The 18,883-nt window shown below is 50.1% G+C and overlaps 1 protein-coding gene across 5 annotated transcripts in view; it reads left to right on the top strand.

Annotated features, from left to right (window-relative positions):
* The window catches only part of LOC146822909 (glutamate decarboxylase 1-like), a 931,087-nt gene that overhangs the window by 351,359 nt on the left and 560,845 nt on the right, over positions 1-18,883 (top strand). For all 5 annotated transcript variants that reach the window (XM_085607065.1, XM_085607066.1, XM_085607070.1 and 2 more), the window contains one exon: positions 8,065-8,307. In XM_085607065.1, the coding sequence (XP_085463191.1) occupies positions 8,065-8,307 (243 nt within the window). The remainder of the gene's footprint in view (positions 1-8,064; positions 8,308-18,883) is intronic.

Genomic DNA, 18,883 nt, shown 5'->3' with positions numbered 1-18,883 from the left:
GTGGGCTTGGGCCTGGTTGGGCTCCGAGTGAGCTTCTAATTGTGTAGGACTAGACTTCCTATCCAGGTCTGCTTCGATTTTCCCTAGTCGATTCTCAATTTTTTCCAATCTCTCCACAATTGCAAGAGTATAAGAACGCAATATCAGCTCAAAAGTGTCCAAAAGATTACTAGTAAGTTTAATGTTGGACCCATTGTCTTTAGGGCAGTGTTCAATACTATATTCCCCCTCAATATGTGCAGGGGTCGACGCTGGTATAGGAACAATGTCTGATCTGGTCGCGTCCTTAGTAATTACAGTGGATTTAACTTTAGAACTGGAGGGTATTGCCTTCTTCCCAAAATCAGTGTGGCTCATCCTCTGTTTAGTGAGTTCCATCCCTTTGCGTCTCCTCTTAGCAGGTGGTGGAACTTGCTTAGCGGGTTGTACAACTTTCTTAGTTTTTTTTGACTTGTGGGGGTAGGTGACACTATTTTCGAAATTCCTGGGGAGCTGGGTAGTTCAAGTAACGAGTTGGTAATAACTATTCCAGTGGGAAGAGCACTGGGTACTACACATTCTCTCAACAGGAGTGGTACACCTTCTGTACTTAGAGTATCATCGACAGGGGCTGGTACAGGAATATAATCATTTAAAGGAGTAGCTGTGGGATTAAGCTCGAGCAATGCCCTGGTTTTAATGTTTTCAATAGAGCGTCTACGCTCAAGTCTACGCTCTGCTAGGGAAGACTCGGCTGTTCCAGCAAATGGGGTCTTGATAAGATAATTGTCCAAAGTGCCATTCATTGTAGTTCCCAGTCTGTCAGCCACTGCGGAAAACGGGCTCGGCACACAGGTGGTCATAATAGTAGCTGTGTCGAGTATTCAGATAACTACAATAACATGTAGATGCAACTTACGGTGAGACGTATTCCTAAGGCAGTCCGTCTGATCAGAGTGCTGTGCCTGGCCCGGTCTCGTCGGTCCACGGAGGGCCACAGAGGGCCCGCCCTTTGCCCGGGCTTAGCCCGGCGCCCGCCCGCGCGCGTCTCGCGTCGCGGGGGCGAGATTCAAATTTAAGCGCCTCCGTGCGCGCTGACTGCGTAGGCGGACTTCCGCCGCTGAGGCTCCTGGGGGCTGTGGTCCTGCACTCTGCGGCCGCGGTGCGATGGAGTTGCGGCGGCGGCAGGAGGGCTCAGCGGGACACCAGGAGAAGCACCGGGGATCAGGTAAGATTAAAGAGCATTTGCAGGGTTCACCCGCTCTGCCGGGGCGAGATTCAAATTTAAGCGCCTCCGTGCACGCTGACTGCGTAGGCGGACTTCCGCCACTGAGGCTCCTGGGGGCTGTGGTCCTGCACTCTGCGGCCGCGGTGCGATGGAGTTGCGGCGGCGGCAGGAGGGCTCAGCGGGACACCAGGAGAAGCACCGGGGATCAGGTAAGATTAAAGAGCATTTGCAGGGTTCTATCTATCTATCTATCTATCTATCTATCTATCTATCTATCTATCTATCTATCTATCTATCTATCTATCTATCTATCTATCTATCTATCTATCTATCTATCTATCTATCTATCTATCTATCTAGCCAGCTATCTATATATATATATATATATATATATATATATACATATATATATATATATATATATATATATATATATATATATATATATATATATTTATACATATATATATATCAACGCTAACAATGGGGGAGTGTCCGCAACTGCACGCTATCCACGCCAAAGCCTCTGATGAAGAGATTTCCGAAACGCGTTTGGCGACGCGTTGGAACTGCTTTATTTTACTTGCTTGCTGAACCAGCCTGTACCAAAGATTAAAGGTTTAAGAGGTGAACCTACCTGTTGTTCGAGTGCTTCCCTACTGTGTGGTAACCTCTGGAGCGTTGATCTATAAGCGGCAGCCCAGCCGCTGGGAAGGCACCACCCCGTGATAACTGGGGGCCACTTGGGATTTGGATATACCTGACCTGTTGTGGGACAGCGGGCTGAAGATTAAGACGGGCTGGCAGGTGAGGGGCTCATGCAGAGCCTTTAAGGACAGCAGGAAATACAAGTGCAACGATTTACGGTGAAATAAGAGGACTGTCTTTCCCATAATGCATCATATGTGGATGCGAGCATAACAATGGGGGAGTGTCCGCAACTGCACGCTATCCACGCCAAAGCCTCCGATGAAGAGATTTTCGAAACGCGTAAGGCGACGCGTTGGAACTGCTTTATTTTACTTGCTTGCTGAACCCGCCTGTACCAAAGATTAAAGGTTTAAGAGGTGAACCTACCTGTTGTTCGAGTGCTTCCCTACTGTGTGGTAACCTCTGGAGCGTTGATATATATATATATATATATATATATATATATATATATATATATATATATATATATATATATATATATATATATATATATATATATATATATATATATATATTCACTTAAAAAACCATAGGTTTCACACAAGTTATAGTTAGGTGGACATTTCAACCGTTATAGTTAGTTCAGATAACTATAACTCGCGCGCCTGCAATCCAGTGCTCATGACGTCACATATTACATCACTCATGACATGGTCAGTGGCATCACTCATGACATCACTGAGGACATCATCCTTGTGATAGAGTGGCGGTCGCGCGAGTGATAGTTATCTGAACTAACTATAACAGTGGAATTTCATTGGTTTTTTACGAGGGAAATGTCCACCTAACTATAACATGTGTGAAACCTATGGATTTTTAAGTGAATTTGCAAGGTTTTTTAAATGCTAATTCCTAACTATAACGTGTGTGAAACCTATGGTTTTTTATGTGAATTTGTACGGTTTTTTAAATGCTAAGTTATGTATGTATTATTTATTTATTTTTTAAAATATTTTTCACCGTGCGCATACGGCGCGCTGTGCGCACCGTGTGCGCACCCCGTGATTTTTTGAAGAAAAAATAAAATGTTTTTTCACCCTTCGGGGTCCTTTAGGGTCCCCCTGACAAAGGCTAGGGGGTCAGGAACTCTCTACCCTGCCCCCTTTTCACGTTCGCCACCTCTCTTTTTCACTCTCGCACCCACAACAAACAAAATGGCGGCCGACACTTCCTGATTTCGACCGATTCAAACGTTGACTGACATGTAACCACCAATCAGAATTACGCTCGCGCACGTTAGGGTGCGCGCACCGTGCGCGCATGGTGCGCGGCTATAGATATTTATGTGCTTTTAACTGCAATTTTCTCAGGAAATACTGAACAAATTGACTCCATACATGCAAAAGGCACTTCCCTGACCTGAGGACTACCTCTCTGCCAAATTTCAAGTAATTCTGTTCAGCCGTTCGTGCTGTACCTTCGCCTAAAGGTCCTATGGGAAAATGCATGGGGAAAATGCGTTTTGAAACCCCCTTTTTTCTCGGCCCCCGCTTGACGAATCACCCTGAGACTTTCAGGGTAGGAGCTGAACGGAGCGCCCCATTAGTTTTGAAAATTTCGCGAGGATTCGTCAACCGGCGCCAAAGTTATTCAAAATAGAATTTTCAGATTTCCTATGGAAACACGGACCTAACTATAACTATCTACTGTCAAACGCCAGTAGATAATATACAAACACAGGTAACTCAATTGGGAACCACTCGAAACAAGCAGCAAAAGGTTACCAGCCTTTAATGTAGAGGTACGGCACCGTTCATATAGCTTGTAAATTGAGGCAGCCTTTCGTACACCTGACGCGTTTCGATTTCTCTTTTTCAAAGGTTTCACGGAAGGAATGTGCTACGGTGGAACTCCTCCCCCAATTGTGTCCAATAGAACGCCCAAAATTGCAGCAGCTCCAATGAGTCTGTGTTGCGGCACTCTGGGAGTTGGAGTCCCATAATTCCCCAAAAATATATATGCACTAAATTACTGCTAGCCTGCCGGCAATGAAGCCCTCGTTGAGCCCCAGCCAATGAACAGGTCCTACATCCTCTCCTGCTTCTCCGCTTCGGGGTAGGTGAATCCTGTCCCTGCAGCCCCCTTGTAATCCTGGGGTGGTGCTTTCCCGGGGGCCGAGCTGCCGCCCTTTAGATGCAAACACAGGTAACGCGATTGGGAAGCACTCGAAACAAGCATCAAAAGGTTACCAGCCTTTAATGTAGAGGTACGGCACAGTTCATATAGCTGGTAAATTGAGGCAGCCTTTCGTACACCTGACGCGTTTTGATTTCTCTTTTTCAAAGGTTTCACGGAAGGTATGTGCTACGGTGGAACTCCTCCCCCAATTGTGTCCAATAGAACGCCCAAAATTGAAGCAGCTCCAATGAGTCTGTGCTGCGGCACTCTGGGAGTTGGAGTCCCATAATTCCCCAAAAATATATATGCACTAGATTACTGCCAGCCTGCCGGCGATGAAGCCCTCGGTGAGCCCCAGCCAATGAACAGGTCCTACATCCTCTCCTGCTTCTCCGCTTCGGGGTAGGTGAATCCTGTCCCTGCGGCCCCCTTGTAATCCTGGGGTGGTGCTTTCCCAGGGGCCGAGCTGCCGCCCTTAAGATGTATATATATCTATGCAACACTTCCTATCTTTTCAACCCTTTCTGTCACTGCAAGCCTCTCTATCGATCTGTCTTTGCAAACCTCTATATTAATCTCTTTGGAATCCTATATATTTGCAGGAAAGTGTTACAATAATATTAGAAAACAATCCAGCAAAGGCAAGAGGCAAATGTCAAACCTATTGATGATTTGTGGGTGTGGTGTTAACCAAGACCTTTTGATTTGACTTCATTATGTGTATAAAATAGTTACTTATAGGGTTTGCAGGCGTTATCCATTAGTCTGTTGTGTCTTCCACATGTTTCTTCCAGCCACTGCAGCATGCATCATTGGGCAATGGGTTAGCACACTTCAACCACTGACTGACTTCACTTTGAGTTAAAACATGCTGGCCTTTCACAAGAAGCACATTCACACACAAAGTAGTGTGCTTAAGTGTCAGAGACTGTCATTGTAATGTGGGCTTTTTTGGAACCCAAACATTTTTTTTCCTCTAGTCAATGATGAATTTTTTTTTAGATTGAGGATGGCCCAAAGAAAAAGGTTTTGCACAATCCATGACGTACAAATGAAGTATTGCCAAAGCCAAAAGGCTGCGGTCCAAATCCAGATTGGTTGGTTTTGCAAGTGCTTGATTAGATCTGTCTTGATAGCACACCTGTCTCCAGCCCTTATGTGATCAACAGGAAAAGAGCTACAGGGAGAGGGCTGTAGTTCCCTTCCCACAATGAGATTACTTCTGAGTAAAGCCTTCAATTGGGCAGAAGTTGTGAGCTTCTGCTGAAAAGGAGTGTTTGTATTGCAAAGATTGCGCTCAATGCAGTAGGCCTGAGTTGGTAATGGTGTCAAGCCAATGATCAAGGCTATAAGCCGGATTGTTTCACTGGAAAAATATATGTCTGATTCCATAGTCCTGGCCTGTTTATTACAAACACTGATGACAAAGGCAGTATGCCTTACATCATAAGCTTATGCTAAAACCAATAGGCCTTTAAGGGTGAATTGTTATTAAGCCATGCTAGAGCCTGTACACAGGGATTTACATGGGATCTCATAGATTACACATGCTGGCATTAGTTTTGGTTCTGGTTTCATCCTCTGACAATCATTGGGATAGAAGGTTCACAAGGTTTACATTTAATAGTGCTTTTGCGTCGCTTTGCAGCTGCAGTTTTGTATGTTTGTAATTGTATGAATTATAAGCCTAATGACTGTCTTGGAGGAAAGTTTAAACTCAATACACTAGGCCACGGTTATGGTGAATACCTAAAGTTATGTCAGATGCCATGGGTCTGATCTACGTATTATGAAAAGGTAAAAACAAAAGGTGTAGATCTAGCTTATTTACTGTGAAAAGAAAGTGTAAGTTAAAGCACATAGACCATATTTAACCGTGGATTGTCATGACACTGTGTTACAGCACATACACTGATATTTCTTCTGATTAAATCTTACAGATGACAGTAATAAGCAAGTGTTTGGTGTTGCTTACCCCCTCTGACAGATTATTTGCAATGTTATAATTATAATAATTCTTCTAAGGCCTACATAGAAGTTGTATTTTGTTTTGCCAATTGTAATTGTTTACATCTCTGTAATTTTAAGACTTTGTGCCCGAGGTTGCCTTGTGGCAATGCTTATGCTTAATGCAGTATTCTTGAAGTTGGTTAAGATGACAAGCCAATGATTAAAGGCTATAGGCCTGGTTGCAAACTGCAAACAGTTAAAACAAGTGCCAATGATCCTATCATTTTTCAATGAAAAGTGTTTATAAAGCCAGTAAGGTTGACTCATTTATAGTGCAACAGATCTATTCAAACTAATAGACTTTCAAGGGTGAATTGCTACTACACTGTGGGAATCTGCCATAGATATCAGAAGGGTTTTCGTGCTGATTATCCCTTCTGATAAACTTGGGAGGGTTTCACTCTGCCAATCCTTCCTAGATCAGCTTAGGAGATGTATAATGTTTTTCCAATGGTAATTTTGAACATATTTGTAATTTCATGTGTTAATATTGCGGTGTGTGTGCATTAAAGTACTTTTTAAATCTGGCTCTCGGCTTTAGCAGTCTTTCAAGCTCTTGTGATAAAAAATTATAAAGAAATATACTCATATACATTTGCACATCGAGGGCCTTTGGGCCAGTCCTCTTTGGTCAAAGGACCAATGGAGTATTATTCTTGTTCTGCTTCCACCAATGGGGTATAGTATGAGGCAAGGGGCAGCAGGGCAGCACACTTCAGCCATTTGCTCCATTGCCTGGTGACTTATGGGATTTTTCCTGATCAAAAGTTCACTTTTTTTTTATCAATCTGAAAAGGAATGCACTGTAGTGCCAGGGCTGGTGGACATGTCTTTATTTTTCCATTTAGTCCATTTATAGGTCTCTGTTAATTTCTTTACTTCTACTTCTACTTTTTTTTATTTTTCTTTTTTAGATCTACAGTGGGTCCTTAGACAGCTCTACTGGGCCACTCACTGCTCATTTCATCTGCAGTACACTGCCCACGCAGCTACTCCCTCTAAGGGGCATATTATCAAGCACGGCGTTAAAATTATTGCCGCTTTTCACACGGGAACATGGGCTTCTATGGGAATTCACAAGGGCATATTATCAAGCCCATTATCACCGCATTAGCGGCAGTTTTCTGCCGCTAAAGCGGCGATAATTTTAACGCCGTTTCTTGATAATATGCCCCTGAATTGGGTGGCCCTCTTGGAATGATTATGTTCATAGTGTATGATTTGCTTTCATTACAAAATGGCCAAAATGTTGTCTCAATGTGGTGGCCATATTAGAACTTTAAACCAATGATCAGTACCTTTCCAGATGACCAACTACCAGTGTGTTTTCTACTTTTATTGTTTTAAAATACCTTGGAAATGCTCGATGAGTGTTTTTTGTTGTGTTTTTGTGGACTGGTGAGTGGGTGAACAAATGAATGGGTCTTTGAGTAGTTAAATGAATGCATTAATGCAATTGTGAGTGGCACTGTGCATGTCTGGTGAGTTATTGGAGGCCTAAACTCTCCAGTGGTGGAAGAGGAACTTTCTGTTAAAAGCCGTACGTTTTGTCAGTATTACTGCTGGCCTACCTAAATGTCTACACCCCTTTGTCAATAATTTGCTCATCAGACAGATTGGTAGTGAAATCCTTACTTAATAACTGCGCTGCCACATTACACGGGACTGTTTGATTTTGTTTCTGCAGCCACTCTCTGTGCCACACTCCCACCTTCCTTGTGACACTCTGCCCCAGAGACACCTAGCCTGAACTCACCCTTTCTAACTGGCCATAATATGATAGGAATCAAAGAGTGCAAAGGAAACATTTTTGTTATTTTGTTGAATGTTAGCATTATTTCTTCACAGGAAATCCCTCCTGAACTTTCAGAAGGATGATCATTAAATAAAAAAGTGCCTAAAAATAACTGCATGTGTTTTCTTTAAATTATAACTGCATGTAATTTTACCTGATCTGAAACATGAAATTTCCAATAAAATTGATTTAATGCTTTGACTCTCTCTTCATCTTTTTAAAGAGTTGCTGCCTTCAAGGAATGGGGAAAAAAACACGGAGGAGTTCCTGCTTGAGGTGGTGGATATCCTTTTAAGTTACATTAAGAAAACATACGATGGGAATTCTAAAGTTTTGGACTTTCACCACCCTCACCAGCTACTTGAAGGTTTGGAAGGGTTCAGTTTGGAGCTACCGGATCAACCAGAATCACTGGAGCAAATACTTGTTGATTGTAGAGATACCTTAAAATATGGAGTAAAAACAGGTAACTACAAAACCAATAAATCATTAGCTGACTCACCATATTGAGCACATTTTTAATAAATGAAAACAATATGTAATAGGTACATGTGATGGTTAACAGCTGGTCACTCCAGTCTGCTTGTGGGCAATACAGCTTAGCATACATGCCTCTAAGGTGCCGATCACGATCCGGTAAAAAATTCCCCCGTGCGACTCGTATCGGGTCTTTTTACCGTACGAATCGTACAAGTGCCGTACGAACTGGCAATCACGATTCGCATGGTAAAAAGTCCATACGAACCGCACCGGGAATCATTCCCCACACGTCCTCGGGTCGGAAAATGTGTCCGACACGTCCTCGGATGATTTACCTTACAAACGTAAAAATCCAAGTCCGACCGAGGAATCACGATCCATCCCGTGCGTCCGAGCCTACAACCGTATGGAAAAAACACCGTCCGCACCGAACACCAATAGCAACCATGGAGACATGTGCCCGCATACGCGCCCAACACTCCCCCCAGCCCCCGTACGTCCGACACGTACCCCCGTATATGTATACCCCCACCCGTCTATGTACACCCCAGTACGTTCCAGTCGCACCCCCACCCCAGTACGTGTCGTACCACCGTCAATGTACACCCCCCCACCCCTGTACGTGTCGTACCACCGTCTATGTACACCCCAGTACGTTCCAGTCGCACCCCCACCCCAGTACGTGTCGTACCCCCCGTGTACCTACACCCCAGTACGTTCGAGCCACACCCCCACCCCAGTATGTGTCACAGCCCCGTCTACCTACACCCCAGTACGTTCCAGTCGTACCCCCACCCCAGTACGTGTCGTACCCCCCGTGTACCTACACCCCAGTATGTTCGAGCCACACCCCCACCCCAGTACGTGTCACAGCCCCGTCTACCTACACCCCAGTACGTTCCAGTCATACCCCCACCCCAGTACGTGTCGTACCCCCCGTGTACCTACACCCCAGTACGTTCGAGCCACACCCCCAGCCCAGTACGTGTCACAGCCCCGTCTACCTACACCCCAGTACGTTCCAGTCGTACCCCCACCCCAGTACGTGTCGTACCCCCCGTGTACCTACACCCCAGTACGTTCGAGCCACACCCCCAGCCCAGTACGTGTCATAGCCCCGTCTACCTACACCCCAGTACGTTCCAGTCGTACCCCCACCCCAGTACGTGTCGTACCACCGTCAATGTACACCCCCCCACCCCTGTACGTGTCGTACCACCGTCAATGTACACCCCCCCACCCCTGTACGTGTCGTACCCCCGTGTACCCCCACCCCTGTACGTGTCGTACCACCGTCTATGTACACCCCCCCACCCCTGTACGTGTCGTAACACCGTCTATGTACACCCCCCCACCCCTGTACGTGTTGTACCACCATCTATGTACACCCCAGTACGTTCCACCGTCAATGTACACCCCCCCACCCCTGTACGTGTCGTAACACCGTCCATGTACACCCCCCCACCCCTGTACGTGTCGTACCACCGTCTATGTACACCCCAGTACGTTCCACCGTCAATGTACACCCCCCCACCCCTGTACGTGTCGTACCACCGTCAATGTACACCCCCCCACCCCTGTACGTGTCGTACCACCGTCTATGTACACCCCAGTACGTTCCAGTCGTACCCCCACCCCAGTACGTGTCGTACCACCGTCAATGTACACCCCCCCACCCCTGTACGTGTCGTACCACCGTCTATGTACACCCCCCCACCCCTGTACGTGTTGTAACACCGTCTATGTACACCCCCCCACCCCTGTACGTGTCGTAACACCGTCCATGTACACCCCCCCACCCCTGTACGTGTCGTACCACCGTCTATGTACACCCCCCCACCCCTGTACGTGTCGTAACACCGTCCATGTACACCCCCCCACCCCTGTACGTGTCGTACCACCGTCTATGTACACCCCAGTACGTTCCAGTCGTACCCCCACCCCAGTACGTTCCTGGCGCACCCCCAACACAACCTCCTAAGTACGGAGCGCACCCCATGCCCCAACATCACAACCGCATGTACGAGTCGTACAAAGCCACACACAAGGACCAAATCGTACAACCAAATGGCCCATGTACACACCGTACACACGCACAAAACGCACGTACACAACAAGGACAAAACAAAACAACACAAGAATACACCATTCGAAAGGCACACAGCCACTAAACATGGCCAACAACCACTAAAATAACACAATCACTGACCTGCAACTGTCAAAAACAAACAGAGGCCCAATACACCACCACTCCTTATAACACACCCACCCAAAATTCAAACACTGCCACACCCACCCATGGACCAATAAAAAGGGCCCACACACACAAACCATGAGCCTTTGCAACAGACCCACTGCTGCCAGACACCACAGAACCAGACTACAAGCGACACCACATCTTACACTTGCACACCTTCACACGACCACCCTCACAAACACCCTCTCATCACATTCACACACACACACAACCATCCACACCCCCCCCAACATCCACACCCCCCCCACACCCACACCATCCCCACCCACACCCCTCACCATGCCCACTACCAAGAATCCAAAGTTCAGTCACCGAGAGTTGGAGGTCCTTGTTGATCAAATCCTCAGAGTCGAGCCACAGATCTTTGGAACATTGGTCAGAAGCACCAGCCAGGCAGCCAAAACAGCCATGTGGCAGACCATCGTCGATGCTGTGAATGCTGTTGCGGACACCAGGAGGACCAAGCAGGATTGCCAGAACAGGTGGTACGATCTGCGGAGGAGGGTCAGAGCCAAGAGACAGGAGGAACACGACCAGGCCAACGCCACCGGAGGAGGGCCCTCCCGCAGACCCGTACAGTACCATCCCTGGGAGGAGAGGGTGATGGCCATACTGCCGGTGGAGGCAGTTGAAGGAGTAGAAGGACTCCGAGACCCGGGTGAGTACACAAACAACGCACCTCACATGGGGGGAACTGCAACCACAACCAAAATTAATAACAGGCACGCAACCACCACAAGCCATCGCATTACTCAACCACACTCCATGAGCAGGCACATGCCACTGCTGCCACCATGCCCCATGCACCCAGCTGGACAATGTCAAGTCACAGGCCACAGAAGACAACAACACATGACACGGTAACCCGGATGGCGGGAGGCTGGGCACCAAAAATCACATAGTGCGACTCCAAAGCAGACAACAATGTCCTCTGCCCATATGGCCTAGGTCACAGCCAGACAAACACTGTGTCCCAACACAGGAATGACTTGCCAGCAAATGGCGGATGCCTTGCATCAACACATGGGGGTGAAGGCACTGTTTTGCACATGCCAGCAGCTAATGAACAGCCAACAGTGTGAAAGAGTGGCAGCACACACCACCACAGCAGCAGCGCACAGACACACAGCAGACAAAATGGGTGCCTGGAGATCAGAAACAAATTCACATCAACAGGCCAAGGGCCACTCAAAGATCTGCTAACAGTGTGTGCCCAGGAAGCTGGGCCAAGGTGACAGAGGGTGACACACGGAGGGAGGGAGAGGGGGACACAGAGGGAGGGAGAGGGGGACTGAGAGGGAGGGAGACGGACAGAGGGAGGAGGCTGACACACAGAGGGAGGGAGAGGGGGACAGAGAGGGAGGGAGAGGGGGACACAGAGGGAGGGAGAGGGGGACTGAGAGGGAGGGAGACGGACATAGGGAGGAGGCTGACACACAGAGGGAGGGAGAGGGGGACAGAGAGGGAGGGAGAGGGGGACAGAGAGGGAGGGAGACACAGGAAGATGGACAGAGGGAGGAGGCTGACACACAGAGGGAGGGAGAGGGGGACACAGAGGGAGGGAGACACAGGAAGATGGACAGAGGGAGGAGGCTGACACACAGAGGGAGGGAGAGGGGGACACAGAGGGAGGGAGAGGGGGACACAGAGGGAGGGAGAGGGGGACACAGAGGGAGGGAGAGGGGGACACAGAGGGAGGGAGAGGGGGACACAGAGGGAGGGAGAGGGGGACAGAGAGGGAGGGAGAGGGGGACAGAGAAGGAGGGAGACACAGGGAGAGCAAATCAGTCCTGTGGTGTGTGGGAATGTCTGCTCGTCAGCAGGTGGACTGCGTGCATGTAGACAAGGGTGGCCAGTGCCAGAACCCCCCCTCTTCATCATGGCAAAACGCAGGGCCATGTCACAACCTGTACACGAGCACAAGGACAGCCACCTGCATCATATGAGTGTGTGGATCCACTCCATGTGCACATGTACAGTGCTACAAGGAAGGCGCAAATGCATAGCTCGGCACACATGCACACTCCACTGCTGACTGCAGTCACACTTGACGCAGCAAGTAAGACTGTGCCACACATAGTTAAAGGGGCCAAATTGGTGCCCAAGGGACACACACATGCACAAGTGCACTGTGAGTGGAATGCAAGACAGATCCTAATTCCAAGAGGAAATGTGCCAACTTTGTAACGGATGAAACATGGATGTTGCATGGATCAAAATTAACATTTTCTCTCTCACACACAGGTCAACGTCGTGCTGCACCCCCCAACACTGGGGGGAACACTCACAGGACCCGGATCTGCAGGAGACCGATCCCACCGGCAGCGACCACTCTCACCACTCTGCGGACGACCCCGAGCGACCTGGCCCCTCTGGTGTCCAACCACCTGCAGCACCTGCGTCAGGTACAACCGTGCCAACCACCACCCCCACTCCTGCCACTTCCCAGGAGACACCCAGGATCCCTGCCCCAACACCACAATGCAGCCAGGCTCGCCAGGAGGGACACGGTGTCCCGGGCACCCAGGAGGAGGCAGGCGACAACGCCAATGCCACCCCTCAGGGGTCCCGGAGACCCGATGTGCCCACAAGTGCAGGCCAGACGCAAGTGGGCAGGGGTGGTGGGAGTGGAGGACGGCGGAGGCGCGAGCCTGACCAGTTGGCTGGGGATCCGGTATTTTCACATGTCCGTAACATCCTGGACTCATACCGGCAGGACACCACGGGCATGGCCCAGGTTGTGTCCGTCCTCGAGGGGATCAAGGTCCAGCAGGCCCAGCAACATGCGGAGCTAATAGCCTGTCTACAGCTACACCAACGGAGGATGGAGGACAGACAGGCTGAGCAAGTGACGGCGTCCCAGGGGATTCACGCTGAACTCCGTCGGATGGCCGACACCATGGCCGACCCTCCCTGTGCCAGAAGGCGGAGAACATCACCACCCACAGGGAGGGATCATGAGGAGGAGGAGGAAACATCCGACGGAGCATCCCAGACGTCGTCACGGCCTGCTGCTGAGGTTCCCCGCAGGAAGCCGGGTCGTCCACGGAAAGGACCGTGAGGGTGGCTGCTACATCACCATCGCCCAGGACACCTGGCCTGGCACCTGGCCCACTGGAGCAACAGCATCACAGCATCAAGAGACATTCTCTGCCACATGGCCCTGCTGGTCACTGGCTGACCAATGTTGACAAAGACTGTGGCATGGACTCTGAGGATTTCCAATGGCAAGGACACCAACTCCCCTACTGAACTTTGGATTCCCTAATCCCGGAAAGCCCCCCACTTTGTCCCCCCCCCCCCTAATAAATCACACTATTAAGAGTAGATGCCTGCTGGTAGCATTGTTACCTAACATGTGTCTTGTACACTCTAAACATGCCTGAGTCATCTGTTCACTTCAACCATCCACACCCTGGGGCCTGAGTCTGGCACAGGACACATGGGTCACAGTTTATTAGGCAAGACAGACATGGAGCACCATACACACCCGTGATGTGCAGAACCAGCTGAGGGGGTGGCCGAACAACCGTGCTGACAGACACATTGAGTACAGCAACAGTCATGCGCAGAGGTCAGGGAACCTGGCCCGTGTCCTGGGGGGCACCCAGGTACGTGTAGACAGGTGGCAGAACCATGTCCTGCAAGCTTGAGTCCGGTGGATGCAGAGAATGGGGGCCTGGACAACGTTGGATGCATGGGGATGGCACATGTCACACTACCCACACAGTCATGGACATCATGCCCAATACACAGTCTCAGCACACACACACAGCTTGCATCTTGCCACTCGACACATTGACACATAGCCACAATCTGGGAATACCATGCCAGACATGCAGGATGCACCGTGCCAACACACCAGCATTGACTGAGCAGAGGCACCTTGGAGGCATAGGGACACCTTTAATAGTCATGTTTTTGGGATTGCAGAGGCAACTTGAAGTACACATGAACACATCATGTGGAGTAACATGTGGCTCAAACACTGGCACCCCCCTTCTGCAGCACAAATGCGTGATAGCCATGGTACTGGCACACAAGCGTCGGCTAACAGCTAAATACCCACAGCTGCACACGGAGAGCCTGCCATACACCATAGATCCGCTGATGTGGAAGTCCCACGCCATGTCAAGCCAATGTCAACCGTATGTGTCCGAGGGCAGTGTCACACACATTGATGCCATCATCACAATCCACCATCCCATCACTGATGACTGACAACCAGGCAGCCCATCTATTCTGGTGTACCCAGCTGCATGTCGTGTCCCATGGGGATGCCACATGACTGCAGAGGAACCAAACCCCGACCTGGGCAGTGTGCACACATCGTGAACAACTGCCACACCCAATACACCCCAGATGCATCCCTTACCCCATGGAGACTTCCAAACGTGTCCGTGCCTGTAACGCTGAGTCAGCCCACGATGCCATGTCCATGAGGAATAGCAGTGCCACAACAATGCAACCAGCAGATGGCATGTGCAGGTACCTGGGGAAGAGAGACACACAAGAAGTCAGCCACAAAAAGCACAGCCACTTGCATGTGCATTGACTCGACACATGTATGGATGACAACATGCTAGGTCACAATTATGACTGGGGAAATACTACCATCACTGCCACCATCACACCAGTGACACACCCACACACACCTCTGACTCACGTGCCATACATGCAGGTGGACACACACATCACAACACATGCCACACGGGGACCAAGGCGTGCACACTCAGACACTGGTACTCACCACTAAGCAAAGAAGTCGCGTATGAGCCGAGTCCGGATGTCCTCTTGCGGCTCCACATCCTCCACATCACTAGCCCCATTGCCAAGCCCTTCGTCCTCCACGGGTGGATGGTCCTCGTCATGTTGATTCAGGATGAGTGGCACAGCTCTTTCAACTGCCATGTTGTGCAGCATGCAGCAGACCATGAAGATCTTGCAAACCTTTGCCGGGGCATATGGGAGTGCGCCGCCGGTCTTGTGGAGGCACCGGAATCGGCTCTTCAGCATGCCAAACGTCCTCTCTATCACTCGCCTTGTCCGGCCATGGGCGGTGTTGTAGCGGAGCTGGGCCGGCGTGATGGGGTTGCGGAGAGGTGTCAGCAGCCAAGGCATGTTGGGATAGCCAGCGTCCCCTAAATGGAAAGCACATGGATATCGTTAGAACTGGCGAAGCGGTAGTGCTGCTCGGCCAAACAGAATACAGGACAGACAGACTGTACCCACCAACAACACATGCTCGTTCGTTGCGCAGCTGCATCATCATATCAGGCATCCCGCTACGCCTCATGATGTAGGCATCGTGTGCTGATCCTGGGAAACGAGCACAGACATGTGAAATCACCATATTGGACAGACACACCACAAGGGCATTGATGGAGTGGTAGTGCTTCCGATTGCGGTACGCCACCTCCCGTGCGTGTGGTGGTACCAAACCTACATGTGTCCCATCTATGGACCCAATGACATGGGGCATCCCTCCCAGGGCATAGAAACCACGCTTGACCTCAGTCATCTGTTCAGGGGTTGGGAACTTGATGAAGTCATCCAGGTGAATCAACATGGCCTCCAAGAAATCATGCAGCACACCGCTGAACATGCTCTGGGACATGCCACCAACATGAGCTATGGTATTTTGGAAGGTACCCGTGGCAAGGAAATGTAGGGCAGCCATTACCTTCAGCTGGGGTGTCAGTGCCGTAGGATACCTGTGCTGCGGTTGCAGGTGTGGTGCCAGTCTCGCCGTCAGCTCCAGAATCAACGGTTGGGTGAAGCGGTAGAGCCGGATCCTGTCATTCTCCTGCATGGTGGCCAAGTCTGGAATTCTTCGGGCAACAGGAGGCGCTCTGCAGTAATTTGGAAGTGACAAGGAAGAGTGAGTGCACTACGAGAACAACTCATGTCTACTGAGCACATGTAAATCTGGCAATACACACATGCCACATAGGGAGTCAGGCATGTGCTACATGCCCAGGACACGTATGGATGCAAGGTGACACTCCTTCCAAGACCCAGCTACACACGGTGATTGAGAACCTCCCCATGCCACGCCATGGAAATAGCTGTGTCCCAGTGCAAGTGCACTGCCCGACGCAAGACAGGAGTGACATACACCCACACATCAGCAGAAGTGTGATGCCGATTGCAGAGACTGGCAGCGGAACACTTGAGCCACAGGTCACATGACATTACACTAGTCCAGCCCACACACCTTGCCATGAAGGTGCACATGTCATGACACACCACACATTCCTTGTGAGTTTGCTGACATGGCCTTGTCACGCTACTCCGTGTCCCTTGCATACATGTGCACCTCACATCCGAGAACACATGTGGCATGGTGTTGGGAACAGTGTGCAATGACAATCTACACACAGCCACATGTTGGTTGCTGCAACGGCTGCAGCTTTTGAGGGTGCTACAACATCAACCTGATGTAAATCCCGGACACATATATGGCATAGTCACATTGTGCACTGTGGGTAGTGATAAGTCATGTGTCATGACCCCTGTACCTGGCATCATGGGACACTTCCGTGTGTTGGTGTCGGTGCCATGCCAGTGACGCTCACCCCAAGTGCGCAGTCCCACATGCACACATGTCAAAGGAGTCAAGGGCATGCCTGGCACACATTGCACCCTCACACAGTACACATGTACACATCTCATCATACATCTGGTGCCTTCTCCACTCAGGAGGCATGTTCCACATCACAGCCTGTGACACCTGTGCCCCACACATGTGGTAATGCACAGACGATGCCTTGATGTCCATTCCTGGACAAGTATGTCCATCCATGGACAAGTATGTCCGCCCTATTCCTACATGTGTGTCGCCTATCACCACAGTGATGTGTAAAATCCGCCGTACTGCTGCTGAGAGGGCCTGTGCATGTTCCCAAATCACTGTGGGAGTGCTGCCGTATGTGTACCCATCGTGGTGGCGAGCGTAGATGTGAGTGTACGGTCCGTACCACTACGGGTACGCATACGCGTGCAGACCCATAGTGATAGAGAGCGTAGATGCGAGTGTACGGCCCTATCACTATGGGTCTGCACGCGTATGCGTACCCGTAGTGGTACGGACCGTACACTCGCATCTACGCTCACTATCACTATGGGTCTGCACGGGTATGCGTACCCGTAGTGGTACGGACCGTACACTCGCATCTACGCTCACTATCACTATGGGTCTGCACGCGTATGCGTACCCGTAGTGGTACGGACCGTACACTCGCATCTACGTTCACTGTCACTACGAGTACGCATACGCGTGCAGACCCATATTGATGGAGAGCGTAGATGCGAGTGTACGGTCCGTACCACTACGGGTACGCATACGCGTGCAGACCCATAGTGATGGAGAGCGTAAATGTGAGTGTACGGTCCGTACCACTACGGGTACGCATACGCGTGCAGACCCATAGTGATAGAGAGCGTAGATGCGAGTGTACGGTCCGTACCACTACGGGTACGCATACGCATGCAGACCCATAGTGATGGAGAGGGTAGGCATGCATGTACGGGCCGTTGCCATGCATTTGGAGTGCCCTAGGGCCCCCACACGCACCGTACCTGTGTGTGATGCTCCAAATTACATAGGGGACAAGTATTAAGGCCTACATGCATGCTGGTTGTCATGGAGACCAAGTTCAAAATTCGAAATTGTTCTGGAAGGTGCACAGCAGAAGTCAGTTGGAATTTGTCTACTTTGTTGCAATGTGTTTGTGGGGCTGACATCATGCAGGAGAATGAAACCGATAGAGAACACACAGACTGCTAGGTTTGTAGGGATTGGTGGAAACATAGGATGCAAATGTGAGTGACCAATCTCTCTGTACTCCTGTGCATGAGACTGGGCAGAAGGGCACATATAAGGCAGCCAGGTCCCATGAGGGAGCACTTGCCTGCACATCTTTGCATTCGTCGACCCAGCTGCTGCTACTGATTCCCTGGAACCATGTCAAGGGCTGTGGAGAGGACACAGCCATTCACCCTGGAGGAGAACATGGCTCTGCTGGATGTGATCCTCCCACAGTACCCCATGCTGTATGGGCGACCAGGGTATCAGGTGAGTGCATAGGCCACTGCCACAGACTGTCCCTATGTTGTGACTGTGACTTCTGCCATTGCGTCCAGGTGTAACACACATGCCATGTACTGTCGGGGGGGTCCCAGGGGGGGGGTGCCTGATGTCTCCCAGCAGTGCCCTGAGACAGGAGGGGTGGGGGCCTATCACTCACAGCAGTGCCCTGAGACAGGAGGGGTGGGTACAGAGTGCTCCCAGCAGTGCCCTGAG

This window comes from Triturus cristatus, chromosome 5_2 (genome assembly GCF_964204655.1).
Source record: "Triturus cristatus chromosome 5_2, aTriCri1.1, whole genome shotgun sequence".
Classification (NCBI taxonomy): Eukaryota; Metazoa; Chordata; class Amphibia; order Caudata; family Salamandridae; genus Triturus; species Triturus cristatus.
The sequence above is the reverse complement of the archived record's forward strand: the minus strand, read 5'-3'. Positions and strand labels throughout refer to the sequence as shown.